Source organism: Aulostomus chinensis, chromosome 6 (genome assembly GCF_037954235.1).
Source record: "Aulostomus chinensis isolate RoL2024-O1b breed Wild chromosome 6, RoL_Achi_v1.0, whole genome shotgun sequence".
Taxonomy (NCBI): Eukaryota; Metazoa; Chordata; class Actinopteri; order Syngnathiformes; family Aulostomidae; genus Aulostomus; species Aulostomus chinensis.
In genome coordinates, this window is record NC_141325.1 from 1,903,936 (window position 1) to 1,930,950 (window position 27,015).

The 27,015-nt window shown below is 49.2% G+C and overlaps 1 protein-coding gene across 1 annotated transcript; it reads left to right on the forward strand.

Annotated features, from left to right (window-relative positions):
• The first annotated feature begins 1,072 nt into the window (after positions 1–1,072).
• eeig1a (estrogen-induced osteoclastogenesis regulator 1a) lies at positions 1,073–26,538 on the forward strand. The gene is made up of 12 exons (XM_086205774.1): positions 1,073–1,208; positions 1,290–1,597; positions 15,415–15,535; positions 16,943–16,972; positions 18,485–18,601; positions 19,889–19,935; positions 20,718–20,869; positions 22,459–22,557; positions 22,657–22,852; positions 22,956–23,077; positions 23,518–23,587; positions 24,090–26,538. Exons 2-12 carry the CDS (start codon positions 1,455–1,457, stop codon positions 24,133–24,135), a joined length of 1,143 nt encoding a protein of 380 aa, XP_086061900.1. The 5' UTR covers positions 1,073–1,208; positions 1,290–1,454; the 3' UTR covers positions 24,136–26,538.
• Positions 26,539–27,015: the final 477 nt, after the last annotated feature.

Sequence of the window (27,015 nt, forward strand, 5' to 3'; positions counted from 1 at the left end):
GCAGCAGTGTGCCAGCAGGTATTATAATATCATAAAAAAAATCAAAGCACTGTATCATATATGGTGCTATAAAAAGATTATTCATATATATATATATATAAATATATATATATAAATATATATATATATATTTATATATATATAAATATATATATATAAATATATATATTTATATATATATATATATATATATATATATATATATATATATATATATATATATATGCAACAACGGCATGTGTAGGTTGATATTGATGTAATCTGACCAAACTAGTACTGTGATAAAAATTTAAAAAATTCTGTTTTATTTGCAGAAACAACCTCTTTATTTACGACAGTTAAATCTGGGCCTACGTCCTACAAAGTGACGTAATGACGCTGTGTTTAAACTTTCTTTTTCTTCTGGACAGACTCGATGCGGTTTCTGCGGTTCACGAAAAACAACACCGCCACCGCCATGAACGCAGCACGAGTGTGCGCGGACACTGACCGCAGGGAGGCGTTGTTTCACCGCTCCAGGCTGCACTATTTCTGGCCGTGAGTGAGTTTGTAGAGTGACATCAAGTTCACCGAAATTACCCGGAAAAATCCCGGAAGTTGTGTGATTCGTATTATAAAATAAACGCGTGTACACAAAATTGGAGAAACTTTAAAGTAACTTACATAGGGTGTTTGTTTTCAGTTTAATTCGTCCTCCGTATCCACACCAAGTTTATTTCCTTTTTTTTACTGACAACAGTGAAACTTTCATAAAAAAGATACATTTTAAAATCATTTCAAAATTTCTACCATCTAATTTTTTATGGGAACAGCACATAATCAGACACCTTGAAGGAGTAAACGATAAATAATGTTCATAAATAAATAATCCCTCCATCCCTCCCTCCCTCCCTCCCTCCCTCCATCCATTTTCTCCCTCTTCTCTTGTTCAGTACAGTTGTATATTACATGACATCAGCAAGAGTCGGTATAATTCCATCTAATGAGCAATTTGTTAAAATATTTGGAAACAAATCTTAGTTTTAAAAAAAATGTCTTACTTTGAAAAGAAACAAACCGGAAGTTACCCTCCATATTCACAGCGAGCTTGACACTATTAAAGTTGCTGCTGTCGGTACCGACATAAAAAGAGGTGAAGCGTCGTCTTCTGTCGTTGTACGTGGTTGAACCGCCGCCGCCGACCGTCCCGGGACCCGACATGTCTCCAGGTGGGCCCTCCGTCGCTGTGGAATCACACTTTTCTGCACTTTTACACGCCTTTGTAACCGAACTACTTGATTTGTTTCCAGATTGCTGCGCTGAATCATCCCCGAGGACGCGGAGCTCGCATGAGCAGACCGAGTGAACCATCAGGAGCGGGGACGTCCCGGCCCGCGAGCGCTGCTTAGAGTTCCTGCTCGGTTCTTTTGTTAGTTGTAGTTGTCATTTTCGGCGGCGGGGAACACGCTGAAGATATGGCATTCTTCGTGAAGAAGAAGAAATTCAAGTTCCAGACCCATCTGACGCTGGAGGAGCTGACCGCTGTGCCTTTTGTCAACGGGGTTCTGTTCTGCAAGCTGCGGCTGCTGGATGGAGACTTCGTCGCTACGTCCTCCAGGTAAAATAGCGCCTCCAAACTCCCTTCCAACTTTTATAATATTCACCCAGAAGCTCTCAACCGGGCCTGAAAACCCCGCTGGTGCCGCCTGACCCCACCAGAACCGCTCACAGCAGCTAAGAACCGCACCTGGAAGCGTTTGGTCTGGATTTTAGTCTCGTTATTTTTATTCATTTTTATGGCACCCAATCACCGAACCGTTCTCCAGCTCGACTCCGTAAGGAGAGCTGGTGTCGAACCTTTGCCTTCTCCAACTCGTGACCCCACAGTCCTCCAGCTGAGTTGCAGTAAATGGCTGATCCTTGGATTGCAGCGCACCTGCGCACGTGAGCCTGTCCCCTGAGCGACGAATAATTCTATAATTCATGGGCTTTGCCGCGTTGAGAAGAGAAGGGTTTTACTTTTTACAAATTCAAAAGTAAAACCCTTCTCTCCCCCGTGAAGCTCATGAATGGGATATGGATGTGATGCTGCCTCATAAACAAGGGGTGATGAGCAAGGAGGTGTTGGTGTGGTTTTTGAAGGCTGTAAATCACTTTCATCACTGCTGGAATACATTCTGATGACCATTTTTACAGTGCACAGACAAACTGTTCAGGCTAAACAGGTCAGGAGAGGATGTGAAGTGCTGGTTGGATGTCTCCCACCCTGAGGTGATGGTGGCTGCTGTTCTCCATCCTGCAGCCCCGAGGATGAAAGTCCACCAAGCGGCTGATCTGAGATTTAGGAGTCCGGAACCTGTGGACGTTTGTGGCTTTAGCTTGAAGAAGGCCTGAAACCACTCATTGATCGGCTGGATGGTTGCTCAGCGACTTCTCTGGCTCAGTTGGTTGTGGCTGCTCTATTTTTTCTCTCTTGTCCAGTTTCATAAAATACTCACATGACCTGAACACTGCCTACTTGTGCGTTTGCCGCGGGATTTATTGCACTGCATCAGGGTTTGAAAGATGTGCAGTAAAGTGTTGCAGGTTTGCAGCAGCGGCTCCAGCAGCTGGGTCATGACAGGCCCCGGGAGCCGTGTCCTCTGGTGTCAGTGCAGGGTGTTGTCGTGGGAGGAGCCTCCCCTGTGTGTCTGAGCAGGTCAGCAGAAGAAACACATCAGGGCCTCCTCAAGGATCAGGTCTACCAGTGAGAAACCAGCCAGGTTTGCACCGCCAATGACGCCACGGTGTCGTCAGCCAGACGCGGCAGCCGGGTTCCCGTTCACGTCGGAAGATTTTTCCTCCTCAGCAACATCAGCTTTCACCTCTTTGCATCCGACCCCGACCCTGAAAGGACACATCAGATGTCTGTTCCCGGTCTGGCGGTTATTGCCCGTCACCTGACAAGAAGATGGAGACCCTTCGCTAGTTAGCTTAGCACAGTGAGTGGGACCGTGGACAGGAAGACTTTTCCTGAAAGTGGGTGTTTTCCTTTAAAAGACTAATGTGGGACACCGTCCTGAGGCAGTTTGACCTTTGTAACCTTTTTATGGAGGCCTAAGATGTGTTTAAAGACTCACCAGGTCGTGGCGTCGCCCACAGCACAAGTCCCTAAATGCTGTTGACAGGCTGCGCTACAAGCCAATGTGGTCGTCTGCTCCTCGTAAGTGAGGCTGATTTTGCCCTGCAGCGTCTTGAACAAGTCAGCAAGCATCATTCCAGGTGTGTTTTGTCCCCTTTGAGCTTCTGTCTTTCATTCCAGCTCAGTCTTCTCAGTCCTGATCTGAAGCACAAAGACGGTCTGTCACTCTCTGGCCCACAAACCTGTAGCTGAGTGCTGGAGGCAGAGGGGCTCTGCACCGCCTCTGACACACACATTAGTCCTGTTTGGCGTTTGCTCAGGACTCCGTTAATTAAATGACGCCCTGCTTCCAGAGTCTGGTGTTAAATGCGAGGAAAATGAACTCTGGGTCTGGATCAAACGCCCTTTTCCCTCATTTATTGGAATGTCTCCAGAATCTCGTGAGGCCTGTTAAACCTCAGCCTGACGGATCAGGGCGCAGGAGCTTCCTTCTGCTTCGTCAGTCAACGTATGGCCTCTGCGTGAGAGGTCCGTCCCCGCTCACTGGTAGCAGCGTGTCAGTGAGGACGGTCAACACTGACACATCATCTCCGGCAGAGGATGTTTCTGTTTTCTTACCTTTTCATGGAGGAGAAAAGTGCTCACTGGGACGACACCGGGGTCACATGACTTCAACGTCAGCACAACCAAACTTGGTGCAACATTTAATGTTGTGGTTTAGCTGCTGGCTAGCAACCGCTGGTGTTTCTTCCTTGTTTGAGCCTGGGTGCCGGCGAGGCCGGTGTCCGGCGGCAGCACCAGTGTTAGTCCCACTGTACAGCAGCATGAAGCAGCAGGTGATCGGCCAGTTATTGAGAGAACTGGATGCTTGTACCTTTGCTGGCCCCATAAGTCTCTTTAAATGCATTCAAGCTGAGAGGGGGATTTTCTAGCAGCTGAATACCTCTTAATTTTCACAACCGCTCACCTAAACTAAGAGTCCTTCAGCGTTTGAAACAAAGGAATCTGGCTGTCGTGTGTTTTTCTTACTTTCTTACCGTCTTGATGCCATGAAACTATTTATGTTGTGTCGTGAAAACTGTTCTCCAAACTTTATATGAAACATTAGCTTACTTTTGTAGTTCCGGAGTCTGGAACTTGTTGCCTTGGGAGCTATCATCCACGTCCCTGTGAGCCGCGCCCCTCTGTCAGCTCTCTTGGGCACGACGGATGACGGAAGTCACTCGGCTCCAGTTCTGCAAATGTTGATTTGGTCTTGGACATGTAAGGCTGGTCTGTGCGGCACCAAATCAAACGGGATTGTACCGAGTGTGGTGTGGGCTTGATGAGGCCCAGAGGCTCAGAGAACAATGCTCCAAAGCACAAAACTCAGGAAAATGCCTGTAAATCAGTAAAACGCAGGGAAGAAGAAAGACTTCAGTTCCTAACGAGCGCGACGAGGCTCATCGGCCTCTCAGTTGGACATGCAGACAATTTCAGACTTCGTCAGTGAGCCTACAAACGTCTCATTTTCTGCTGCTCTGGATTTTTGAGTCTCGTTCAAGTTCTTCACAACCAGTTTGTTGGTAGAGTGAAAGTTTTGTTGTCAGTTTTTACCTCCAGCAGAGTGCTTGTGGTGATGTCAGATGATGCCATTAAGAGGTTGCCATTGTTAGCCCTCAGCCTCCGTTAGCCTCAAGCCAAATGTACGTGGCTGGTTCTTCCTGCCATCTGGAGTCAGGGGGCAAAAATCAAGACTCCTTTTAGTGAGTACTTGAAAGATAAAATGCACTTTAGGGTGAAATGTCACTTTGAGGCAGACGTTTGACCTTCGGTTCATTTCAGTCTGGTGCCAAAACATCAGACAAACTTCCAGCGGGACGTCTGATGTGGAAAAATCTGGCATCAGTGTTGGTTTGTTCACTCGTTCCTCTGGACACTCCCAAAACATGTGCCAGTGATTGGCTTCCTGCCGTCCACCCTCTCCAACACTCGATACCCGGAGGCAAGTATAATTCGTATCCGGCCGAATCAAATGTCTCGACCGAACCAGCCTTTTATTAGCCATATTTGGATCAGCGCTCCCTCTTTCTCAAATAACCAAACCCATATGAAAACACTGGTTCGACCTTGGAGGTTGAGCTCGTCCAGCGACGGCGTTGTTTCAGTCCTCGGAGGATCACTAAAACATTTGTTTGTCAAGTTAACGAGCATCAGCACACTCAATCCCCCTTCCCAGCTCCTGTCCTCCGCAGGGAGGACGGGGACGTCTGGGGCCCGTGTTCACTCCGAGGTCACTCCGCTCACTGGAGGTTATATAACAGCTCAGATTCTCTCCCGGCTATCAGCGTGGCAGAGAACAAGGCTCTCTCAGAGGAGGCGAGGGCACAGGGAGGCTCGCTCTGTGGCCGACACAGATTAGCGTTATGTCACATCTGACAAACCCCGTCTTTGTATCGCTCTGACCTGTCCCTCTCCTTGTCGTGGGTCGGGAACAGTGGGGGGGAATTAATGGCGAGCTTATCCAGCAGACCGCGGTGCCTGGCATGAAAACCCTCCCAGTCCCCGCCGGAGGATCACATGCTGCGCCTGTGAATGTCCAGCTTGATACGACGGGTGGAGGTAGTCTGGCACCAGGGTCCACCTGCTGATGTGATGTGATCAAAGTCTATCGTGTATATAGAAGTGTGTGTGTGTGTGTGTGTGTGTGTGTGTGTGTGTGTATAGTCACATGGTGACACACCCCTTCACCTGCGGTCAGATGAAGACACGCCCCTCATATGCTGACACCCCCCAAAAAGCACACAGAACCTGTTTGTGAACGTGCAGGACCCTGATTCATGGGCAGCCGTCGCGTTTTGATGATGTCACACATGAAATGACCGAAGGGGCCTCTTATAGTTCGTCTCCCTGGTTGAATGAGTGGTTTTACAGTTTAGGTGACGTCACGCCAAAACAGCGCGGCGTGTTTGTCGGACGCGGTAAACAACGCAGTGCAGCGGAAGGCAAAAAGAGGAGTTGCACGAAGTCCTCAGAGCTTTTCCTCCTTGGAGTGTCTGCTGCATCTCAGAGCTGTGAGGCAATCGCCCAGCGAGGCGTCCCGTCAGTGTCCTCGTGCTTTAGCGTTCACTTTGATCGACCTCAGAGCATCGCCCCTTTCTGCTCGTGTAGGAAACTTCAGTGATTAAAGCTCCTCCCACGGTCCCGTGACCGCCGTCCAGCCAGCATTTAGCTGTCGGCCTCCAAAAACCTTTACCTGTGACACATAACCAGTCTAATTAGATGAGACACTAATTGGTGATTTGGTATTTCCAGTATCAGCAGTGGTATCAGCCGGTCCAGTAACCCAGCTGGTTTTCCAGTCAGTCAGCCCTCAGATTTACTGGTGGATGCTCGCCCTCCTCTCCCTGCAGCTGGAGCAGCCATGTGGTCTCCATTGTGACTTGGCAAAGACGAGAAGTTGCGCAATTTCAAGTTTTTGTTTTGTTGTTTTTTTCCGCCTCTTTTTTTTTAACTTGTGCAAATTTCATTTTGGAGCTTAAAGTTTCTAGACCCCAAACGTTACGTGAGACTGTAAGACAACAGCAGCCTGACCCCAGGTTGATGTCCCCCTCCCTCGACAGCCATCACGTCAGGAGAAGAAATCAGAGCCAAGTGGAGGAGATAAAGGGTTTTTTAATTTAACGGCCAAGGAATGTCGGAGGCAGCAACAGGGGGGAGAACAACTGAGTGTAGGATTTGATGATTAATCCCATTCTAATTAAGGTTTCCATTTATGCATGGATACAAACCTAAGAACTTCTCTCGGTATAAACTGCATAAAAAGCTTTTCTGAAATCGTAAAAGCTGGCAGGAGTTCCGTAGCTGAGTACAAAACCTGCCATCAAACCCACTGTTGTTGAGTCCCGTTCAGATAATTGGCGTCGAAAATGTTGGTCGTCTCTTGAAAAGATGTGACGAAAGCATTCATTTACTCAAATCTACAACATCATGTGCTTGAGCCGTATTTGGATCTGGTTTTGATGATGAAATCAAAGTTTTGCTTTTTGGAGCGTCAGAATTCATTTAGTGCGGTCTTGAATGAACTGCTAGCTGCCCTGGTAGTCAGCGATGGTCTCCGCGGTCGTGGGACATGTCAGGTTACAGCTTGTGTTGTGTTTCCCAGAGGGGGGATCTGGGATGCAGTACTTGATAGTCCTCACGAGTCGCTGGAACTTCAGGGTGGAGCTGGCAGAGCTTCCTGACTCTGTGGTCGGATGTCACAGCTCTTAACTGATGAGTCCTGTTCCTGATGATAACTGAAATCATGTTGAGGCGCTGCGGCTCAAAGTCCCTAAACATGAAATTTAGTCGCTTTTTAAAAAGTGGAGTGAGAGACGAGGGCAGCGAGTGGTGGCGGCCGGCTGGAAAGCTCCTCTTCCAGAACTGTGAGAACATTCAAGAACCCGGAGGAGAGCCAGAGGAAACGTCACGTTCTCTGTCGTGCAGGCTCCAGCAGTTCTGGGTCAACTTTGCAATCACATGTTCCACACATGCAGTTGGCACAGGCTCGTTCATGTGCGCACCGGCCCGCGTGATCACGAGCAGATGATGAAACCCGCATTCCGCTGGCTCTCGCCACCGTGGAAGTTTGGGTCTCTGCAAGCAGCGACGCCACGTCACACGTCTCTCACCAGTGAAAGCAGTTGCTACCGTGCAGAAAAAGGCGATCCTAAGGGGGCACATGAGGAAATTCCTGCTTCTCTGGGCAAAGAGCAGGACGCACATCAACCTCTGTGTGGGTTTGCAGACAATGGAGCCGCACACGTGTCACAGCACCAGCGTGAGCCGTGAAGCAGAGTTATCGTCCTCTGATCGCTCACTGACGCCTGCTTTCTTGAATGGGTTGAAGCATTTCCACATTCACACCACAGGACTTCCTTCCAAGGTCCACATGCTAGATCATAACAACTAGATGACCCCAGAATTTACAAATCATTCCCAAATGTCCTGCCGCCTCATGGAGGATCGAAAGCACCGCCGCCTCTTCAGCATTGTTTGTTTTTTTATTTACCAGGATTCATTTTTACCGAGCAACACGCCAGGACAGCAAACGCAGAGGGAACCATCAAGATACCGCAGGCCCACCTGGTCAGCATCCCCCAGTAAAACTGGTTTTTATTTTGTAACGTGAGTTGAACGTTTGCTTCGTTAAACTCGGCTGGGAAAAGTTGTCTCACAGAGGGAACGTTCACTCCGAGCTTGAAAAACTGTGTAATCAAAGGTATTTATTTTAATTTTGTATTTGCCATCAATCTAAGATGTGTATAAAATGTAGTTGGTGCCTGATAAAAATCCAGTTGGCTTAAAAAATGTCCTTATTCTGACTGTAATGAAGGAGAGGACTTTAACCGCCAGGTATTTTCAGTCAATGCAGACATCACCTGTAGTTTCTGCTGGACCCAGAGAGAAACGGGTCGGGGTGGAGTGGCGGACCTCCATGCGTGACCGATCGCTGGTTCCCTCCAGCAAATATTCACGCTTATGGATCAACTAGGATTTATTCAAAACATTCCGCATTTCCTGTTTTCACCAAGCAAAAATCGCAACAACACAAAAATCTCTCAACAGATTTTCAGTCTGTGGAATCTTTTCATTTTGGAAGTCGTGATTTTACTGATTATTTTTGTTAATTAAAATTTCAAAGCTCGAGCATCTTGTCAATCAAGGAGTGGCTGCTTTTCTGTGATCGCCTCACTAAGAATGCTGTTGAGGCGTAGCTGCAGGGAGGAGCGAAGCGAGGATGAAGCATCCCCGTCCTGTCCTGCCGGCTGAGGCGTTGGTGTCTCCCTCTGTGGCAGAAAGCGCTGCTTTTCTTACCTGGGGGCAACAAGAGCGAGCATTTGCTGCGTGAGTGGAGCAGAGAGATGAATGAGAAGGAAGGAAGACGTCCAGAGGGGAGCGCGGCGGCGAGGAGAACGAGGTTGAGACAAGCAGCTTTTCAACAGCTGTTTCCTGTTTTCATCTCACTTTTCCAGCCATTAGCGTTTTGGTGGGGGCGGGGGGTTTAGACTAATCTGGTGAGATTTCCCTTTTTAAATTTGTTTTGCTGTTTTAATTCCCTCAGATTGAAGGGAAAGTTGTGACAGCCATGATTTGTGTCCACCAGTGAAACCAGTTTAGTGTTGGTGATTTAGAACGGAGCAGCCGCTGCTCCATGGAAGGAGCCAGCGTTTCTCCCACGGCCGTCGCAGATGTGAAGGGAACTGCTGTTAGCAGACCTGCGAGTGAAGCTCATCAATGAGAAACTGGGACTGCAGCACTTTTAACTCCAGAACCCCAGGGGGGGTTTGAGGGATGCACTGGGAGGGGGACAGGAGCGTTGCGGCGCTGGTTGTTTACCCTGATTCTGGCGTGTTTGTGACGCTCCAGGAAGAATAACCAACTCCCAGAACCTTGTGGAACTGCAGTGGGAACGGCTGTTGGCTCTTGTAGCGTTTAGTCGGGTTTAAAAAAAACAAAACCTGCTTGTACCAGCAGTGGGAGGAGGATCGTCGGCATCGCATCCTCCGCCATGGCGGTTCTGCATGTGTGGTTAAATGCTTCTTGCATTGCCTTTACTCATTTTATGTACTTATTCAGCGAAATAACTGGAATTATTGTTTTAAAAATAAAGCTGGTGGCCCTGTCCCTGTGATGCCTGGTCACTGGTAACACTGGTAAGACTGGCAGCACTGTGACATCATCAAGGGGCTCTGAATTTCGAGGCTCCTCATGCATGTGTGCAGTAAAATGACCCTGACGTGTAGGACGGGTGGACACGCGATGGTGGTGGGGGTGCAGGGCCGTCCCCTCTGACCCGCGCCGGCCTGTCCTGACATCACGGTTCTGTCTTGCTTCCTCAGCACTTTGCTGTCATGCTGTTTATCTCAGTACTTGATGTGACCCGGCCCGGCTGCTGTTTGTGTTTCTGCTGCTGGCTGCCGGCCCCTGGCCCCCGCGGGCCCCGCAGCCAGGATGGGAGATAAGGATCCTGTACTGCTGCATTGCTTCCATGTTGAGTCATCACACGCTGGGGTTCAGTGGGGGGGCGACTCCACCCACCTTCATGGTTCCATTTGGGTTGGCCTGAGGAGCGCCATCACTTTGTCCGCCTCAGGTGCCGTGAAGACGTCGGCTTTGTGGTGGTTCCTTCATCTAAGTTCAGTTTTAAGGAATTACTTGAGAACTGGGCAGGGTTGATCACTGGTCGTGCTCCCAGTAACGAGCTTGTATGGCAGCACGAATGTTAAAAAAAAAAAGTTTCTGAGTGTCTGTAACTTCAGCCCTGCTTGGTAAACTCACTCTGCTCCATGGTGAACGTTCTCTGAGCCACAGGAACAATGAATAAGACGACATCAGTGTGAGCCAACGCGCAGCGCCAAACAACTTCCTCCCTCCAAAGCGCTTTGTGAAGCGGCTGTCACCTAAAGTGACTCAGACTGCTGCACGGCCTCCCTCCCTGTTCCCGGGACACGTTGCCCTCTATGAATCCACTTTTCATCTCGAAGCTGCGTAGAAAAGGAAGTGAATCTTTCCAGCGGTGGAATATTTCTTTCTTTCGTCATAAATGAGTCGTCTTCAAGGTCTCCACCTCGAGAATTACAAGATATTAAGACATGAGGCACGTGAAATCATCAAAAGTTAAGTTAATATTGCTCGAAACAAAGGCAGTAAAAGTTCATGTCCTCTTGTTCTTCCTGATTAATAAATATTTTCTTCCTTGCGTGTCCAGTCCTGGGTACTCTGAGGTTTTCCGAAGGAAGACCTAAATCCTTTCTTCCTCTGTCTTCCAGCTTTTACTTGCATTCCTTCTTAATCTGGGATATTGTTTATTCGCCCAAGTATGTGGTTCATTATCTGGTCGGCTTAATGTTCCTTTGACTTTCAAACTTCTGACCCAAGCTGGCGCGTAATTGTTGAGGGTGTAGGAATACGCTCTTCCTCCGCCCTCACGGAATGTCGGCCTCTGCTCTTCTCTCGCTGATTCGTGACAGATATTTCCCTAAGACAGGTGATGCAGGAGGCTGGACAGCTTTTACCTGGACCCTACTGGACCCTAGTGGATCCTACTGGATCCTGTAATCTGAAACGGGGACCAAACCTGCAGGGCAAACATCCTCTGTCTCCAGTCTCAGCCCCTTAAACCTCCATTTAATAAAGAAAAGGAGCGAGTAACCGAGCCGAGCTCAAAACGAAGATGCGAGCCAAACTGAGATTTCAGTCGTGACCAAGATTTAAACCGTCAGGAAGGAAAAGCTCTTGTTGTGTTTTAAAGATGTGGGAAACATCATTTTTCAGCTGTCAGAAATTCCGTCGATGCGGTTGAGACCCAGCAGCAGTTCAGTGTTTTAAAATACACTCGTTTGGCTCAGCGGCGTGATGAGATGAGAGATTGTGAGCAGAACGAACGCACGGAGGCGAGCCCTCACAATGGGGCTCATTGTGTTGTTTAGCAGGCGTCTCCATGTCACTTGTCTATGTGCGGCCCCAGGGTGGGTCTGAGTGAGCCGGAGCCTGGCGCCCCACCAGGGTCACTGATGCAAACACGATATTCCTGCTGTTGCTATCAGCTCAGCTCAGAAGATCCAGCCGGTCTCCCGCTTGTCCTGTTGCTGGAGCGGACAGATGCTGAGCCGCCATCGCCTCCGTCCGTGAGAACGCGCTTTGACTTTAATGTCTCATGAAAATCGGACACTTGGGCCGCTTTTTATTTGTACCGTTTTAAGTTCCGCTGTAATAACTGAAATAAAGAGTTTGAATGCAAAGTGGCGAGGCAGCGAGAGCTCTGTTGTTGCTCCGCTGATGGCCGGCGGTCAAATGTCAACACGGCAGCCTCCTCCTCCTCCTCTTCCTCCTCCTCCTCCTTCTCCTCCTTAGTGTGAACGACCGAGAACAGACGAGGTGCAGAGGTGGCAGGTGTGATCAGAACAAATGGCAGAGGGTTTTAGAGAGAGGCTGAGGGGGAGCGTGTTGGTGTTCATGAGCAGCAGTGGATTTGTAGGAGTGCGAGGTCTCCATGGAGCGTGAACAAAGCCATCTGGACTCAGGAATGTGGTTGGGGACGTTCCCTATTCCACACGCTGGAGGCCGACCGGGGAACGTCTGATAAGAGCCGCCAGTCTGTGTGTCTCCCTACACCTCTGAGGACCGCTACGTGTCCCCGGGGATAGAAAGACGCTTCGACGCATGTAAAAACTCTTCAAAAGTTACCAAGAAAGTGCCACTCAAAAAAACAACAACCCCAAAACACTCTTGTGTTTTTAATATTTGGGTTTGTTTTACAAGCAAGTGACCGTTTGTGATGAGCCAGAGACGTTTTGTCTAAACTATAAAGATGTTTGACAGGGAGGTGAAGCTGAAAAAGGTTTGAATCAGGGATCGTTCCACTTCTTCTCATCATCAGAGAGTCTCTCGGTTCGAGACTCGCATGTGAAAATGAAATGATTCCTAGAAGCACGATCTCACTTAAGAACACGACGAGAGACGATCATCGGCAGGGGAGCTGGCGGCTGTGACCGCTGCTGGTGTGTTGGCGTGAGGAAGCTGACGTGCCTCCTCAGAGGTTGCAGAACGACGCTCTGGTCTGCAGGTTTTATCGTTGAACGGTTTGTTCAGACTTAAACACAATCTAAAGCTCGCCTGGAGTCTCAGAAGGCTGAGAAAAGTTGGTAACATGGTGGAAACCACAGGGCTCATAGGAGGAGGAGGAGGTGGTGGTGGTGAAGGCTGGCGAACAAGAGGAGGGGGAGGGGGTGTGTGAGGAGCAGCTGCCACCCCTAAGCACCACACAGTGTGTGTGTGTGTGTGTGTGTGTGTGTTTATTCATGAGTGTGTTGTGGTTGTATATGTGTCATTAGCACCCTCTGTCTCATGTCATTACACTAATTGCAGGGCTGTGTGAATTTGAAGGAGAAAAAAAACGTTCATGATTATTTTGACTGTTATGATTTGCGACCTTCGAGAGAATTTTAATTATGACATCATTTTCATTGAAAAACCCTTTCAGACGCAGATGTTTTCTCAAGGTTGTAGAATACAATGTGTACAGAAGGAACGTCACAGGACGAACCGAGCCAAGCGACCTCTGGGCCTGCGTGGAGCTTCTCCTCAGTCTTTGAAACCCTCCACGTCAAAGAGGGCTCGTCAGGGATTGCTGGCGCTCATGTTGAGAGATCGCACAGCTCACATGGATGGATTTAGCTGCCGTTGACTGAGTCTCACGGTAAACAGCCTGGATATCTGAGGGTCCTTTGTTGGACGTCTTGTCGGAGCAAAGCTGTTCTTGTTTGCAGCCTTGATTTGCTCCGATGGCAGCAGCTCGCTGGTCTCCACCAACGCTGCGTGTTTACTAAATTCCTCCACCTCCACTCGCACCTCACCACGGCTCCCCGCCTGTGATTTACACGGTTGAATTAAGGAGGCGTCCCGCAGGTTTGGTGACTCCAGAAACATTTTGTTCTGCAGCTAAAATGCTTCCCCTCTGCTTGGTGCGGGACAGAATTCAGTGAAGCGTCTTAAAATGAGCCGTTTGCCATTTCGAGGGACAAAGAACGCCAGTGCTCTGCTGGCTCCCTGTGACTGACAGCACATTTACACAAATGACGGTGCTCTTAACAAGATGGTGTTTAACTGGAATGTTTGGTTAACAAAATGACGGTGTTTCTCAGAGCAGAGTTCCGTAATGTAGCAATTATGATGTAAGGATTTTGCTGTGATTTATTTTCCCCATATTGATTATGGTGCATTTTAGAAGAAAACTTTAAAATTACTGACTTTCCCTTTTAAGCACCAAAGACGCTGGTAATTATCTTCAAGTAAGAGCGTGGGATTACTTGTGCTGTCCTTTTTAGCTCCGCTAGCGATGGCAGTTCTCACTGGCTGTTGCTCCAGCCTGAAGCTAACAGAAAACGGAGGTAGGCAATGTTCTGGTCTCCTTCTACCAACGATGAGCTCACCAGTCCTCTACCGTGTGATGATGGACTCAACCTGGACTTTTCTAAAGGCTTGTAAACAGATAAGTCTGACTGAATTGGTGCTTTTTTTGAAGTGAGACCTGCAGACTCGGATCATGCGGTTGGTGATGGATTTATTCTGGCACGTGTTCGCTTCAAACAGCCCTGTTAGCTTGGCGTTCTGCACGTTCTGTCTCTCACTGCTGTATTCAACCCGGAAGTCAAGGAGGGAATCGTCCTGGTGGGTGAAAACAGCACTGGACAAAGACCCCAAATGTGACGATGCCTCAGCTTCCAAAAGTTGAGTCAGAACTAAGTCTGATTGCAACCAGCTGAAAGGGGGCATACTGCCACCTACTGTTCTGGAGGCAGCCGTACATCCGTCCAATTCAGTGACCTCACCCAGGCGTAACTGTTGCACCACTGCAACTGTGTAAGTCAACTCACTGACAGATTTTGACAAGAATCTTGTCGTGGCAGCACGTCACTCTCACAAGTGTTTAATCAGGCAAATGGTTTTGTTTTTCCGGTAAACCCCACAAGTTGGGAGCGCCGTTCCTCCCCCGGCTGCTGAGCAATTCAGTGTTTGGATAACATTTCTTTGGAAATTCATGAGCGTCCTGTCACTGTGGCTTCTTCTCCCAGGAACAAACATGTCAGGGACCTGCTCCGCTTCAACTCCTACTGCTGCTCTCTCACTGCTTGGCCGGGTTGCGTGTCTACTTAAAAGCTTCCACTGGCATTTTCAACCAGGAAATCTGAGTTTTCATGGCATGTTTGCTGTCAGCAAAACAGGGTTGAAAGACTGAGCAGGACTGCCTGGTTACCAAAATAAAACCAGTTCAGCATATGCAAACAAACTGCTCAATGTCTGTTCGTGAAGCCGTGGCTCCGAGTCAGAAGCCATGGGAATCAGCTTGGTGATTCATTTAGTTTTGGAAAAACTTGCTCACAACATGTTTTCTCAGAGTTATTCTGAAAAAATGGGATCCTCAGTGGACAGACTGGTCATGAGGCTGAGATGACATAAATGGAAAAAAACAAAACAACTTTAGATCTGCCAGAACGCTGTGAATCACAGTCTTGTGTGTCCAAGCCTCAACAGTGTTTTGATTTGACCTCAGAGTCAGGACAAGTTTGGGAGTAAGTTCTGGTTCTGGTCCGGTCGAGCTTTGGATTTGCTCTTTTGCCTGTGAGCTTTCAGTGCATGAAATGTTTTAATATGAACATCATTATGACCTCAGCTCTCCAATCTTCATTAACAAATTCAATCAGAGTGAGCAGCCAGCAGAAATATTTGGAATTGAAGCACGAGCCTGAACACCACTGAGATGTGTTCCTGCTGTGTTGTACTGCTTACAGGGAGGAAGTTCAAGAAAACTGCGTTCGCTGGAAGAAGAGGTTCACCTTTGTGTCCAAAATGAGTGCCAACCCCCACACCGGAGTCCTGGATCCCTCCGTCTGCAGGGTCTCAGTCCGCAAGGTAACTAATGCGTCATCCTTGAAGCCGCCAATGAAATAAATCGACGCAAAGTGTCACTGAAAACTGATGGACCAGTGAGAGTCTGACCAGTGAGAGGCTGACCAGTGAGACTCTGACCAGTGAGACTCTGACCAGTGAGAGGCTGACCAGTGAGACTCTGACCAGTGAGACTCTGACCAGTGAGACTCTGACCAGTGAGAGGCTGACCAGTGAGAGGCTGACCAGTGAGACTCTGACCAGTGAGACTCTGACCAGTGAGACTCTGACCAGTGAGAGGCTGACCAGTGAGACTCTGACCAGTGAGAGGCTGACCAGTGAGACTCTGACCAGTGAGACTCTGACCAGTGAGACGCTGACCAGTGAGACGCTGACCAGTGAGACGCTGACCAGTGAGACGCTGACCAGTGAGAGTCTGACCAGTGAGACTCTAACCAGTGAGACTCTGACCAGTGAGAGGCTGACCAGTGAGACGCTGACCAGTGAGAGGCTGACCAGTGAGACTCTGACCAGTGAGAGGCTGACCAGTGAGACTCTGACCAGTGAGACTCTGACCAGTGAGACTCTGACCAGTGAGACCCTGACCAGTGTGAGACCCTGACCAGTGAGACCCTGACCAGTGTGAGACCCTGACCAGTGTGAGACTCTGACCAGTGAGACTGACCAGTGAGACTGGCCAGTGAGACTGACCAGTGTGAGACTCTGACCAGTGAGACTGGCCAGTGAGACTGACCAGTGAGACCCTGACCAGTGAGACCCTGGCCAGTGAGAGGCTGACCAGTGAGACCCTGACCAGTGAGAGGCTGGCCAGTGAGACCCTGGCCAGTGAGACCCTGGCCAGTGAGACCCTGGCCAGTGAGAGGCTGACCAGTGAGACCCTGGCCAGTGAGAGGCTGGCCAGTGAGACCACTGCATCTCCTCAGCAGCATGGATGAAGAGACGTGGAGCCGTGGTTCGTCTCCTCCTCCTGGTGCTCCTCAGTCCGCTCAGTCACAGTCACTCTTGGTGATGTCACAATTCTAGGCTGCGGGTATCAAACCTGCGAGCAGACAGAGACGCACACACGTCTTTTCTTTTTCCAAGCCCACATCAAGTCTCAGGTGTCCAAATTTATCAGTTAGATCGATTTCTCCAAGTGTTTCTTTCTGAACCCTCAGTAAAAAAGAGAGAGAATTTAGTTGATAGTGAGTGCGGCCTGTCAGAGGCACACGGCGTGAAACCGGCTCTGAGGAGTGAGCAAACAGGGACTGATCAGGAATGCCACTGCTTCTAAGTGCAGGGATTCTGTGTGAACGACACCGAGCCGTGAGTGTGGTCTCAGCCTGTAATTTCCCTGCTCTGTAATTGGAAGCCTCTGTAATATAAATTTGGATCACTGGGCTCATTACTCTCTTCCTGTTTTCCCCGCAGGAGCTCAAAGGAGGAAAAGCATATACGAAGGTAAGAGCTGGCCGCTCACCTCTCGTGATCATAAACAGAGGCGGTGAGATGCCAGGCCCCGCCAAACCTTTACGCCTCATCATGTAAACATTTGCATTTCTCGCAGCATTCTGACAAACGTGGCTCCAAGTGCTTTTGAACATCCATCAGAAACCTGTCCTGCTTATGTTCACATTCACTTGGAGTCTGCTAAACATCCTGCCAGCACCTCCGAGTGGAGGAATCCCTGATGGATGAGTCAGGATTGAGTGTTCACGCTCCTGAAGGTAAAGGTTTACTGGTAGCGGCAGGAACCGTTTCCTCTGTTTCGCCCGTCCTCCTTTTAGATTTCCTTCGACTAAATATACCTCATTTCCCTCCTTACAAGAGGACTTCCTTAAATACACACCTATGAAAACAGAGGCTCCTCAAAGAACGGAAACATGGAGAATGAAGAATGGGAGCCTTTCGCTTGAGGAACCTCCTGAGCTGATTTACAATAACATTTCCACTGCAGCTCGGACAAAGCAGGCTTGGAGTTAAAGGTGTTTCACTGGGCTTCCTTATCCGTGAAATTTGATGGCGGGTAGAAGTCTCTGACCTACAGAGTGAAAGAGCAGCAAATCCACTCTACGATAATTGGATAGGACAGTTTTTGCTAGTCGACATGTCAGAGGCCTCGATCAGCATTTTGTTTGGCTTAAAACGCACGAGTCCAAATCTGAAAATCAATACGGTCCAGTTGGATCTGGCGAGCACACGGGACAGGAGACTAGTGGATAAATGAGTGCTGAGACCAGGGGATTCTATACGGCAGGGGTGTCCAAACTGGTCCAGTAAGGGCCTGCAGGTTTTCATTCCAACCCAGCAAAAGCAACACCTGATTCTACTTAAATCAACTAAGCTGCGTCCTCACAGCTCATTTGTTGGATCAGGTGTTGCTTTTGCTGGGTTGGAATGAAAACCTGCAGGCCCTTACTGGACCAGTTTGGACACCCCTGCTATATGGTGAGTGTGAGTGTGTGTGTGTGTGAGTAAAAGCAGGAGCATGTTTGGTGAGTTGTCTTCAGTGGTGCAGTGTTGTCAGAATGCTATGATATACAGCACAGATAATAAGCTAGCAGCAGAATCACTTTACTCCAAGTCAGAAATTTTCAAAATAAGTCCTCCAAAGCCTCTCTGGCAAAACCAAAATGCTAATGAAGGATTGCTGCTTTAATTTTGAAGGCAGGATCACAATGGAAGTGATTTTGTTGGCAGCTGATCCAGGATCAGGCCCGGCAAGACAGACAAAATAAGAAAAAGATGTCAAAAGTCAGTTTGGGTGTCACATCGCCAGTGTCTTGGAGGCAGCAGGGAGTCAGACCCCCTGGTCAGGTGTCATGAATGGCCGTCGACATGAGGCTCTCGCCACCTTTGAAAGACTGACAAGACACTTTTGATGCTTTTCAAGTTACCAGTGTGACTTTTTCCTGCCTGTTCACTGGCGAGTCGAGAACTCTCCCCTCAACAGCTTCTCCCCTTCGTCCTCAGCTGGGTTTCACGGACCTGAACATGGCGGAGTTTGCAGGCTCCGGCTCCACCGTACGCTGCTGCCTGCTGGAGGGATACGACACCAAGAACACACGGCAGGACAACTCCATACTGAAGGTAGGAGTCGGGGAAAAACATCTGTGGGGCGAAAGAGAGAGAGAGTCCAACCAAAGAGAGAGAAGCTGTGAATCTTTGTGTTTGCCTGTGAGTTTGTTCCTCTGTCTGGAGGTGTTGAAGATGTTGTTTTGTCTTCCACTAGACGCCTCGAGGTAGTGATGGGAGGGATATTCTAACACCGTTAGGAAAGGGAGACATGTTTTTGGCCATTGTGGTTTTACCCTCTGAACCCCAGAACTCATCAAATGCCAAAATGACAGCGTTCATCATCGCCAGAAGCTGTGAAAACACACGCAGCGTCAGATTTTCCACCGTCTGACTGTCCTCGACCGAATCACGTGCAGCTTCATCCTGGGAAAACAGCATGGGATTGTGACACTTGGATCAGTAATCCCACCCAAAATAAACTTTGCTCTAAAAAGATTCTGTGAAAATGATTAAACTCGGTCCTCCGTGATTCACTCAGCTGTCATGTGACAAAACTTTCTGCAAAAAACCTCCCTGGCCTGGCAGCACACAAACCTGTGAATGCCTCGTTTATGGAGGTTGTAAAAATAGGAATATTTCCAGACCTGTCGCTGTGTCACCAAGGCTGTTAAAATGTTGAGGAAAGAAACGGAGCTTCCATTTCTCGAGTGGTGAACTTTGTTTGGACCGTCTCTTCCTTGAGCCGTGATTGTGCTGTTCACCAGTGTCAGCGATCATGTGACCGCAGCGGAAACGGCCAGAGCGAGCTCAGGTTTACGGCCCTCCAGAAGAACTGTGACTGGCTATAAATGTTACCATCAAGCTTTCCTGTGACCTCGGAGGCGTTGACCTTTGATTTTTAACTTTTTGTGGAGGTTTTTTTTTTTTTTACTCCAGTCAGTAAAACTGCTTAAATGATTTGAAACTTCATCACAAAAGAATTTCTTCCATAACAGGACAGTAAACGCTTGGTTTTGATCAAGAAGGTTAATAAAGATGAGCTGAAACTCTCCTCCTGACCGCCTCGCTCGCTCGCTCTGGACTGAACTGAGTCCCCCCCCCCCCCCCCCCATGAAAGCGGAAGTCGCGTGAACGCGTTGACTCACCACAGGAACACATTCAGGTGCACAGGACAGGAAGCAGGAAAGGGAAGGAATCCAACACGAGGGAAAAGAGTTTCAAAACTCTGGAAAAAAGTCCTTTGGTGGATGAACAAATGCACTTGACACACGTCGGCAGCTGCCACTCTTCACTTTGGGGGGTCAGAGAGATGAAGTGTTTGTGCAAACATGGTAAAGACGGTGCTTTTGTTTTCTCAAGGTGATCATCGGGATGACCCTGCTGTGTGGAGATCCGTGTTTCAAAACGTGAGTTGTTCATTTTTTGGGGGGGTCTTACGAGGAATTCATCCAGGAGTCCTCAGACTCTTCAGTGTTTCTCAGGCTTCTGTTGAGTCGCAGTAAGAAGTGCTGCTGCTCAGCGGGAGCCAACGTGGAGAGACGCCGGCGTGAGGACACCGTGCACAAGCATGTCAAACACAGTAAACCCCACCCACAGAAACGTTTAGAATTTGACGTGTAATTTAAAGTAGGTTTTGAAACTTTCAGGGGGAGTTTTTCTAGTTTTGTCAGGTAAAAGTATTTGCTTTTATATTGTTTGAGGCCCTCACCAACATGGTGGCGTTCAAATGTCAATGTATGAAATTATAAATATTCTGTCGTTCGTTTGAGAATTTCTGCCATTCTTGGAATTATTTTCCATAAAATATGATCTCGGCTTGTTGTGATGCAAGTTTCTGATCATTCCTTCAGCAGCTGATCGTCTTGACTGGGAATAACAGTAAAGACGTGAGCAGTGGACTTTAGTTGAAGGGTGTTCCAAAGTTTTTGAAAGCGTGTCATGAAATGTGATACTCCTCCATGTAGGGCAGCGCCAGCACAAGTCCTGACAAGTACATGCATGCAGTATTTATTCTCCCCCTCTTTATCAGCCTGATCTGTCAACATTTTCACTCCTTAGTTGTCGTGATGACTCCGTTTCCCCGCAGTCAATAAAGTGGATCCATCCAAGCGTGCCAAGCTAAGCACAACTGCAGCTCTGAGCTCATTTAATCTTTTCCAGACTGATAAGATGTCTTTTCCCTCCGCAGTCCTCCCAGCACAGCAAAGTCCATCTCCATCCCAGGACGCGAGCACACCCTGCAGCTGGACTGTAAGGGGGAGGGAACGGCCGAGCCCGGGCCGGCCGGAGGGGTCTCTCTGGGCCGAGCCGCCAAGCCTCGACCCTCCATCATCAGCTCAGGTACGACTTGGGACCGTCCGGGGGACGTGGAGAAAGACGGACGTCCTTAATCCAGGACGTCCGTGTTGGGATGGATGGTGGGATGATTTGTCATTCCAGCTTTAATAACCTCCAACTGAACAGACCTGCAAACTCACAAGAGGAACATTTTTGTGATTTTAACATGGAAACAAAAAAATTCTGCTGCAAACTCAGAAGATTAAAAAAAGGGAAAACACATTTTTCTGGTTGCCGCCGCCTCCGTCTCTTCATTGAGTTCTGCCTGGTTTTTACACAGCATTCAGGTGAGGTGAACTCCCCGACATCATCAGACAGCTCTGAGTATTCGCACCGGTACTGTGGTACAGTTCAAGTACGTTAGCGTTGGCTGACGCGCTAACAAGCTAGCAAGTTTCTGTTAGAAACAGGGTGGGAAAGATTAGAGGCACGTCAGGAAAACTTAGTTTAAGATCCCAAATGTTCCGATAGTTTAACAACTGCTGTTGCGTCTCTGGCAGCACTCACACCTCCAAGCTCGTGTCCTCAGCAGCAGCAGCACCAAAGGGGACTGTGCTTCCATGCAAAAGACAGAAAAGAAGATGTTGGACTTGTCTTGATTCTTGATTCTTGATCACTGGCCTCTTGGGGGGTGAATCACTTTTGTCTCTGCCTCCCGTCCCTGAACTCTAGATTATTGTCTTGATTTCTTTAATCTTCAATAGTGGGGTTTCTCTCAAAGTTTTTAACCTCCATTTTAAAGGATTGGTTGATAAAACTGCTGAACCTTAGGCAGAAGTCCTTTAGTAGGAGTTCCTCCACCCCCTGTTGTCCTCCTGGTTGTTCCTGAATCGTGTCTTCTTCTTACAAACAGTTCCAACTTGACGAACTGAAGGTAATTCCTCCGTTCTGCCGTTCCACTTTTCATTTTTCTTCCGCTGTAGTTGCAGTCACGTCTCCTGAGCATCAGTTTTGTGCCTCCAAACCAGCTGATGGAAACACAACACACGTAAATTTGCTTGACTATGAAATGGAAACACAATTTCAAACCAGAAACTGAAAAAAGAAAAGTAAACCGTTAAACTGAAAAGGTTTTCTGATGAGCAGATTCACAACTAGACTCCCAGTCATGAAACGGAGAGAATGAAACCAAGACTAATCAGAACCAGAATGGACAGAGCATCAGTCTGCAAATCCAGGAAGGGTTGGATCCAGGGTAACTTTAGTTGCCAACCCCCCCCCCCCCCCCCCCCCAGCCAGATGTGCTTCATCACCCGAGCCAGAACTTCCTGGACTGAGTTCTGAAACAATACGTCTGGAAAGATTTTCTATGGATGGAAAACTAGCTGACAATCTTTAGAACGTGTTGGGTTTGAATTAACATGAGAAGAGAAACCTGTTTTGTTTTCTTCCCGCTTGGACAACAGACGCCGCGGCGTGACAACACCTTTCACCCCCGAAAGAAAAGCTTTGCTAATTCTCAGACAGTTTTTATGAAGAACTGCAAACTGGCAGCGCTGAGGAGTGCAGCTGCTGAGACGGGGTCGCTTCTTCTGGAACAAAAGAGGAAAAGCTTGGCTGACATTTTTGGTTGTCTTTTGTTTTTCTTTCAGGTCTTCTGGAAGAATCCGAAGCAAACCAGTCTGGAGAAGTCTTCCAATCAGGCCACTCCCGAAACTCCAGCTACGCCAGCCAGCACAGCAAAATCTCAGGTTTACCTTTTAGGATGCTTGCAGTGTCTGGCACCTCAGAGGGAGCTGCTGGCGTGAGACCTCATGTGTCCTCTGTCCTCCCTCCCTGCTGTCCCTCAGGCTACAGCACTGAGCACTCTTGCTCCTCCAGCTTGTCAGACCTCACCCACCGCAGGAACACCTCCACTGGAAGCAGCGCCTCCGGGGGCCTGGGTGTCACTGCTGACACCCCCACAGAGGGCGACAAGGACGCCGCACGCCCGGAAAGACCCCCGAGGCCCCCGCGGCCCATCTTACCCACCAACAGGCCTCCCAGGTATGCATCTCAAACATGTCCGTAGTTGCTCTGGTCCCCATTTTATCGAGAGAAAATTCCAACAAGGTCAAAGTTCAACAGTTCAGGTTTGTGTGGACTTCAGGAGGAAGCAGGACTCGGTGGAGAGTCAGCCCTCGTGGGTGAACGACACTCGCATGGACGCCGATGACATCGTGGAGAAAATCGTCCAAAGCCAAAACTTTGCAGACATCAACAACACTGAAGGTACAGTGGATGCCAGCTCCGTGTCTGCAGCCCTGCACTGATATGAGGAGAGGCATGGCTGCCATTAAGAGCTTCAGTCTTACCATTTTAAAATGAACGATGAGGGGGAAGAGCGATAAATGCGTCAGTCAGAATGTGGGAGCCGTTCCTGAGGCTGAAGTCTGGCGTCCTGTGAAGGCTCTCTGGCTCCAGTGTTGAGTTTCTGGAGGGAGGAGGGGTTTATGGGAAATGTATTCTTTTAGATCTAGTTTGCTTACAGTGACTCCTCACGTTCCACATTTGACGGGAGCTTGTATGTTACAATCAGTTGTAGCACGCGTAACCAGGACGACCCCGTCTTTGGCCCCCAGCTCCGTCCTCTGTCTCTCTCCTGTCTGTGTGTTGACGGCTTCTGGTTTGCGTCAGGGTTGTTAACTCTGTTCCTGTTCCCGTGTGTGCAGACAGCAACCTGCGGCTGTTCATCAACAGAGACGGAACCACGGCGCTCAGTGGCATCAGACTTGGGAACAGGTGAGACCGGAGCAGCCCCCCCCCCCCCCCCCGTGTGCTCTTCTCCTCCTCTTGATACACACACTTGTTGAAGTGCTTGTTCCTGAGGACGGAGTCGATGAGAGTTGAAGTACAAAGAACCCCGGTTTACCAGCACTGTGGATCTGATGAGTCAGCAGTTGCAGTTCTTTATGGACTCCTGCCACATTGCCAAGCGGACGCAAAGCCTGAACCTGAGACAGCAGCTCTTCATCTCCTCATCGGACCAGATCTGTCTACTTGCTGACTTTTGATGGAGCTATGCTAACACTTCCCACCCACGACAAGTCACTGTGCTAAGCTAACTAGCCCGGGTCTCAGCTCCCAAGAGGAGCTCTGTCCTCTTGTCTGTCTGTGGAGACGATGGACAACAAGTCGTTCCCTGCCAGTGGGCCTTAAATATTATAAATCATGTCAGTTGTGCTAAAACACCGTTTGATGAGTAAATGTTGTGACTCTTTTCTGTGCGTGCTTGATCCCTCAGGGTACCTGCCGGCGGGTACGAGCCCGTGGTGATAGAGAGCCATTAAACAGGGCGGCGGCGGCGGCGGCGTGCGACTTCGACTGCCTCGTCTTCTGCCTCGCTGGTTTTCCAGGAGCTTCAGCTGGTCTGACGCCATGAGGGGGAAACCTTCAGTTTGCACTTTATGTGAAATGTGTGGCAGCGCCGGTCGGCTCTCCGCCCAGCGGTGTCGTGTGCTACAGTCAGTCACTGACGTTGAGAAGGAGTTCCCGGTGGAGCCGTTTGATGTGAGCGGTGCGGAACCGGACACCAGAATCACCCACACGTCCCTGGTGTGTGTCACTGGGCTCCATCATGCTTGCTCAGCGAGGGAGGAGGGGGTGGTTCAAAGGTTATTCATCGTTTTACCTTTCAAATGTTTACGTGTTTGATACGGTGCTGGTGGGCTGTGCCGCGTACGTCAGCCTGCTAGCATGGAGCTAGCTTAGCCTCCGTCTCTGAAAGCTCACGAGCTGCAGCTGGAGAGTCGCTGCGGCGCCCTGGAGGGGCCACAGAGCTCATAGTGGCCGTGGAGAGAGAACAGGCAGAGATGTACAAGATGCACTTTGCTCCCTCAATTTTTGTTTTATTTTGAGGCCACAAGATGTTCCAAAAATACAACTTGTTCCCTCAACTTAGTCATTTTAAACCTTGTAGCTACAACTTAATTACATTGCGTCTCTGTGGCCACTAAAGGGCTCGGCAGGACGGCGAGCCTCTGGTCTCTCAGCTGTGTGAGGCTGCTGCTCCACCTCGCCAGGCGTCCTCCACCTCGCCAGGCGTCCTCCACCTCGCCAGGCGTCCTCCACCTCGCCAGGCTCATATTTTGAATGCATTTCATGCTCCAGACACACATTCCAGCTCCCTTGATGAAAGATGAGTTTGACTGATCTCATTAGTAGTCGTCGAAGTCCAGAATTCCCCCAGACCTCACATGAATGTGGTTATTGTGAACGATGAATGAGAGCCTTATTCCCTCCGGTCCAGGAAGTCGCTGCAGCGCCCGGTGCGACGCCGAGGACGTGTGGGTGAAAGTGGTGTTGATGCTCGCCGGCAGGTGGAATCGTTGTCTGTGCTGTGTTGAAAGCCTCCCTTCAGATTTTGATTCCATCTTTAAAACCTCCTGAGCGTCGTCGGTGTGACGGGTGGCGGCGCGGCCAACACCGAATGTGATCGCAGGTTAAACCACTGAGCGGCCGCCAGAAACCAGGAAGCATCTTTGAGCGTGTTTCCTGTTGACCGGGGAACCGAACCTGAACCACTTTGTGCCTGTCAAGTTTCTCTCGAATGACCTTGAAGCACCACGACAACTGTGATGTGACGGCGAAGAGAGAAGCCCCGCTCTTTGTGTTTGTTTGTTTTTGCCGCTTTAGTCGCATCAGAACCTCCAGATGTGGCCATTTTGGAAATCCCACTGTAGTCTAGATGGTCTCTCCAGCTGTTGATGGGAAGAACAACAGGTGTGGTCATCAGGCTGGCAGCATCAGCTCTGAGGACAAACTGTTCTGCCTGTCCGGTGGAGGGGGGGGTGTCTCCGTTGTGGTCTCTGCTGCCCCCTGGTGGAGGAGCAGCGACCTGCTAGGCCCCCTGCTGTTGACATGGACGTTGGCTGAGGAGTAGCAGCAGGCTGATGGCAACACAACGGAAACACCACAGACTCCCAGTCAGCTGCTGCATGTCTTCCTGTGGCTGCTTGGCGTGGAGCTCCTGGGGTCGCCGGAGCCCCCAGACGTGCAGGGAGAAGCGCAACCAGCTGGCTGGTCGACGCTTCGCCCTCTTCTGCTGATTCAGCCAAGATTTCCCCTCCAGTCTTAAAATATCCAGCGGAGGAAGGCTCTGAGTCCAGGTGCAGGCGAGTCTCCTGGATGAAACGCCAAAAACACCCAAGGTGACGTTTGGAGATCAGCAACCAATCAACTCCTCGCGCCTGAGAATCTGGAGGTTTGACGTCGTTCTTTTTGTTCAGTTTTTCTTCTCAGCTTCACAAACAGAATAATTTTTTAATTATAATTTTAAATATTTACACCCTAAACACTTTTTTTTTAATTTTTCCAAGGAAAAGTTTATGAGCCGGTTTTTGATCTTGTAGGTTTTTAAGTGAAGCTGCCGTTTTAGAAGCTCCGGCTCCATCCCGGCGTCCTGGTGTTGGGGGATGAACCACTGATCCTGGGTTTACGTCACCGCGACACTTTTGAAGCCTTTATTTATACGCGCGTGTTCTGTCGTGCCGAGGTCGGTTTTAAGCTACGCACACAACCTGCCTCCCTGTGTCCTCCTTTCTGTAGGAAAGTAACCAACGGTTCTGTTGTAACAAAGCTCGTGTAACCTGAGTTTGTAGAAAGGGCTCAGACCTGTTCTCCGGGCCCCCTTGTAGTCGGTTCTTCTTCTTGTGTTCCTGCAGAGATGAATTCTAACCAATAAAAGTCTAATCTCAAGTTCCTCTGAGTTCATGTTCTGATGTTCCTGCTGAGTTTAGAGACAAATGTGTTCCTGGACATTCAGAGGCACCGGAGAGGGAATGATTGATGAATCGGAGGGGCGGAGTCACTCTGACTGGCCTGATCGGGCCGCGGGCGCGTGATGTCACCGCGGCCTCCCTCAGGTTTCGCATCAGTGAATCTGCGTGCCGTGTTTTCTCAAGACTGCAGTGGCCACGTTTGATCCTCTCGCTCCTTTTCTTTTCACTCATAAACGTAAACCCTCTGAATTTGTGACCATTTTTTTCATCCTCACGTCCAAATATTTCATCTACGAACGCCTCGATACATCGGAGGCGTTCAGCATCTGAACCAGGCCTGACGAGGTCACAATCGTGTTTGGCGGATGGCGCCGCCTCTTCTGCTCTCATTTTTCCTCACCTTCTGTGTTCCTGTGAATCGGAACGTTTCTTCCTGTCCGATCACTTCAT